Genomic DNA, 3,862 nt, shown 5'->3' on the forward strand with positions numbered 1-3,862 from the left:
CTTTGCTTAATAATACAACTGAAGGTACTTTGGGTGCATCCATGGTAGATAAATCTAATTCGAATGTTCCTATTTCTGTAGCTTCTCCTGGAAATGTCCCCATTGTTGTAGTTCCTGCAACTTCTACTGTGATTACTCCTGCTACTGTTGTTTCTGCGGTAACTGATGCTTCTAGTACTGTTGAACAACTTGAACCTGTTTCTGCGGTAACTGATGTTTCTGTTATAAAGTCTGGGGAGGGTAAAACACCTGCTGAACCAACTCCTAAGTTGTTAGAGGTTGTTAAACCTAAAAACCAGATTGGAATGAGCTTATTCTTTCATCAAACTAACCCAGATTCAAATGAAATTGAGGTTAAGTTAGAAGACTTCCAAGAAGAACTTAAGATTTGGCAGTTTACTCTCATGGGTCATGTGATAGGGCTCAAACCTAAATTGGACCAAATGATTGAATTTGTGAACAAAAACTGGGAACCATTGCTACACCAGTAGACCAATATTTTAAGAAGGGTTGGTTCAGTTTTAGGTTTTCAGCTGAGGACATGAATAATGTGTTGAAAAAAGGTCCATGGAAAATGGGTTCTTGTTCTCTTATCCTGAAACAGTGGTCACCATCTTTTTCTACAGTCATAGAGAAGGTCTCTTCAATCCCCATTTGGGTCATGTTCCCTGATCTGGATCCTTATCTTTGGTCTTCTGCTGTTCTCAGCAAAATGGCCAGCAAAGTTGGCAGACCCATGTTTGCTGATATCCCAACTACTTGCAAATTAAAGCTCTCATTTGCTAGAGTGATGGTTGAGGCTGATATTTCCTCACCCCGGCCTGACCTTGTCACTTTGAATACACCCTTTAGGCCATCTGAACAAAGGATTAACTATGAATGGATTCCACACTATTGTACTAAATGTGGGAAAATGGGACACCAGGTAAAATTTTGCAACAAAGGTAGGCCTGCTGGGCCTAAAAAGCCCCAAAAAATGGTCTATAAACCTAAACCTGCTGCTCCTAAACCTTGCCTGCTAGGTGGTAGCTCAGTGATTCAGACTACCAGTAAGATTTCCCCCTCTAAGGCCTCAACTCCTGGCCTGGCAACTTCTAATCAGTCTGTCTCTACTGTAAAGCATCTAGAATTTAGCAAGAAGGGTAGGGTGATGGAGTCTCAAATAGCCTTGAAGAGAGACAAATCACTACTATCACATGATCAACTTGATTCTTCTCTGATGGAAACCCACAACAAATTCTCTGTATTGGATAGCACTGGTGTTACTAAGCTTGCAGTTTCAACTAATGCTTCAAATTTGGATAGTGCCCCCTGCCTGCTAGATGGTACCTCAACTGGTCTGGGAGAAGAGCATGCACCTCTAGCTTCTTCCTCTTCTCAGACTCCTGAAATGCATCAAGAATGCAGCACAGGGGAATAGATGCTTGAGCCTCAAATAGGCTTGAAGAGAGACTCTTCATCGATTGCACAGGTAAATGGTTTGCAGGATAAGGGTGAGACTATTCTCCTTACTCCTGTTATTGCTCACACTACGGAAATTGAGCCTTCTCTGCTAGGTATTCCTTCAGCAGTTCCTAGAAAAGAGACTGCCAATCTGAATGGGTCTGCAGGCTCAAAATGTCCTGGACTAGGCTTGCAGCAACCCAATCATGTGGCAGCTCTCTCTTCTCAGGCTACTGAACTACACTCAGGATGCAGGAAGGAGGATAGGATGCTTGGGACTCAAATAGCCTTGAAGAGAGCCTCTACATCTGATTCCCAATCTGCTTTTGATGCTAGACCTAGCACTGTAGATCATGATCCTGAGCTTAGTGCAGCTGCTCTTAATATTCTGCACATTAAAGAAGAACTCACTAGGGGAATGCAAAAAGGGGACCCTGCTACTAATCTATATCAATGAAAATTGCCTCTTGGAATATTAGAGGAGGGAATGATCCTCTCAAACAAAAGAAAGTATTGGATTTACTAAAGAACCACAAATTGGATATCCTGGGAGTCTTGGAAACAAGAATAAAGAAGAATAAGGCTAATAAAATCATCACTAATAAATTCCATGCCTATAATGTCATTTGCAATTATTCTGCTCATGTTAATGGGATAATTTGGCTGGTATGGAGGCCTAACACTGTTACTATTACTCTTCTGATCATTCATACTCAATTCATTCATTGTGCTGTCTCCCATCATGCTACTTGCAACACTTTCCATCTAACCATGGTTTATGCTAGCAATAATGCCAGGGTTAGAGATGATCTCTGGGCAAATTTGTTTAATATTAGCTCTACTACTAATAGTTGGATTATGCTTGGTGATTTTAATGTTGTTCGTGATGCTCTTTAGAGGGTAAGCAATACCCCTCCTTGCCTGGCAGATATTTTGGATTTCAACTCCTGTCTTCTTAAATGTGGACTGGATGATCTTAATAGTACTGGATGTGATATGACCTGGACTAATAATCAGGATATTGTCACTCAAGTCTGGTCCAAGTTGGATCGAGCTTTAGTCAATACTCAATGGATGGCTCAATTCCCAGCTACTGCTGTTCATTTTCTCCCTTCTGGTATTTCTGACCATTCTCCTAGCCTTGTCAATGTTTTAGAGGACAAGTATGTGGGGCCTCACTCCAGTTTTCTCAACTGCTGGGTTAACCACCCTACTTACCATGATTCTGTTATGAAAGCCTGGCAAACTCCTGTTCAAGGCTCTAAAATTTTTACCTTGTTCAGAAAACTTAAGAATGTTAGAACTCAGATGAAAGTTTTGCATAAGCATAGTTTTTCACAAATTCAACAACGAGTTAAGGATAGAAAAGAGGCTCTTCATGAATGTCAAAGACAAATTCAAGCTCATCTTCATTTGCCTGAACTTTATGCACAAGAGAAGCTCCTTCTGGATAACTATATGAAACTTAAGAGAGCTGAAGGTAGCATCATCCAGCAAAAAGCAAAGGTAAACCATATCTCCTATAGTGATTCCTTTTCAAAGTACTTATTTGCTAGGATTCATGAAAGGAAGCACCAGAAAATAATTGGACAAATTAAAGATAAAGATGGCCATGATAGAGTAGGTCTTGAAAATGTGGCCTTGGGTTTTATTGATTACTACCAGCATCTGTTAGGCTCCTCTACTACTACTCAGCCTATTGATGTTCATTATATTCAATAAGGCTCATGTATTCAAGCTGAGGATTTTGATCTTTTGATAAAGCCTGTAACTGATGCTGAGATTAAAGCTGGTGTGTTTAGCATTGGCTCAGATAAGAGCCCTGGGCCTGATGGTTTCTCTTCTGCTTTTTTCAAAGCTTCTTGGGATTTGGTTGGCCCTGATTTTTGCACTGCTGTACATGTCTATTTCAGATATGGTAGGCTCAACAAGCAGGCAAATGCAACTCTTATCACTTAAATCCCAAAGAAAAAGGTTAGCAATACTGTCATGGATTTTAGGCCTATATCTTGCTTAACTACCTTTTATAAAGCCATCAGTAAGATTCTTTCTACTAGACTTCAAGCTATTCTTCCTAAGCTCATTGGTCCTGAACAAGCTGCTTTCATTAAGGGGATAAACATTCATAAAAACATCAAGATGTCCCAATCTCTGGTTAAAGTTTATGGCAGGAAGTATCTGACCCCCAGATGCTTGATTAAAGTTGATATTAGGAAGGCATTTGATTCACTTCAATGGACTTTTATCCAAGCTATCCTCAAAGCTTTGAAATTCCCTGAGGTTTTTGTGAACTGGATAATGGGTTGCATCACCAGCTCTTGGTTCTCCCTCAAGATTAATGGATCTGTACATGGATTTTTTCAAGGGAAGAGTGGTCTCAGGCATGGTGACCCTCTCTCTCCCTATATTTTTTTTTCTT

General features: G+C 40.3%; 1 protein-coding gene across 1 annotated transcript; it reads left to right on the plus strand.

Annotated features, from left to right (window-relative positions):
• The first annotated feature begins 1,896 nt into the window (after positions 1 to 1,896).
• LOC141617544 (uncharacterized) lies at positions 1,897 to 3,402 on the plus strand. Its single transcript, XM_074434736.1, has 3 exons — positions 1,897 to 2,241; positions 2,341 to 3,147; positions 3,208 to 3,402. Exons 1-3 carry the CDS (start codon positions 1,897 to 1,899, stop codon positions 3,400 to 3,402), a joined length of 1,347 nt encoding a protein of 448 aa, XP_074290837.1.
• The last annotated feature ends 460 nt before the right edge of the window (positions 3,403 to 3,862 follow it).

This window comes from Silene latifolia, chromosome X, assembly GCF_048544455.1.
Source record: "Silene latifolia isolate original U9 population chromosome X, ASM4854445v1, whole genome shotgun sequence".
Classification (NCBI taxonomy): Eukaryota; Viridiplantae; Streptophyta; class Magnoliopsida; order Caryophyllales; family Caryophyllaceae; genus Silene; species Silene latifolia.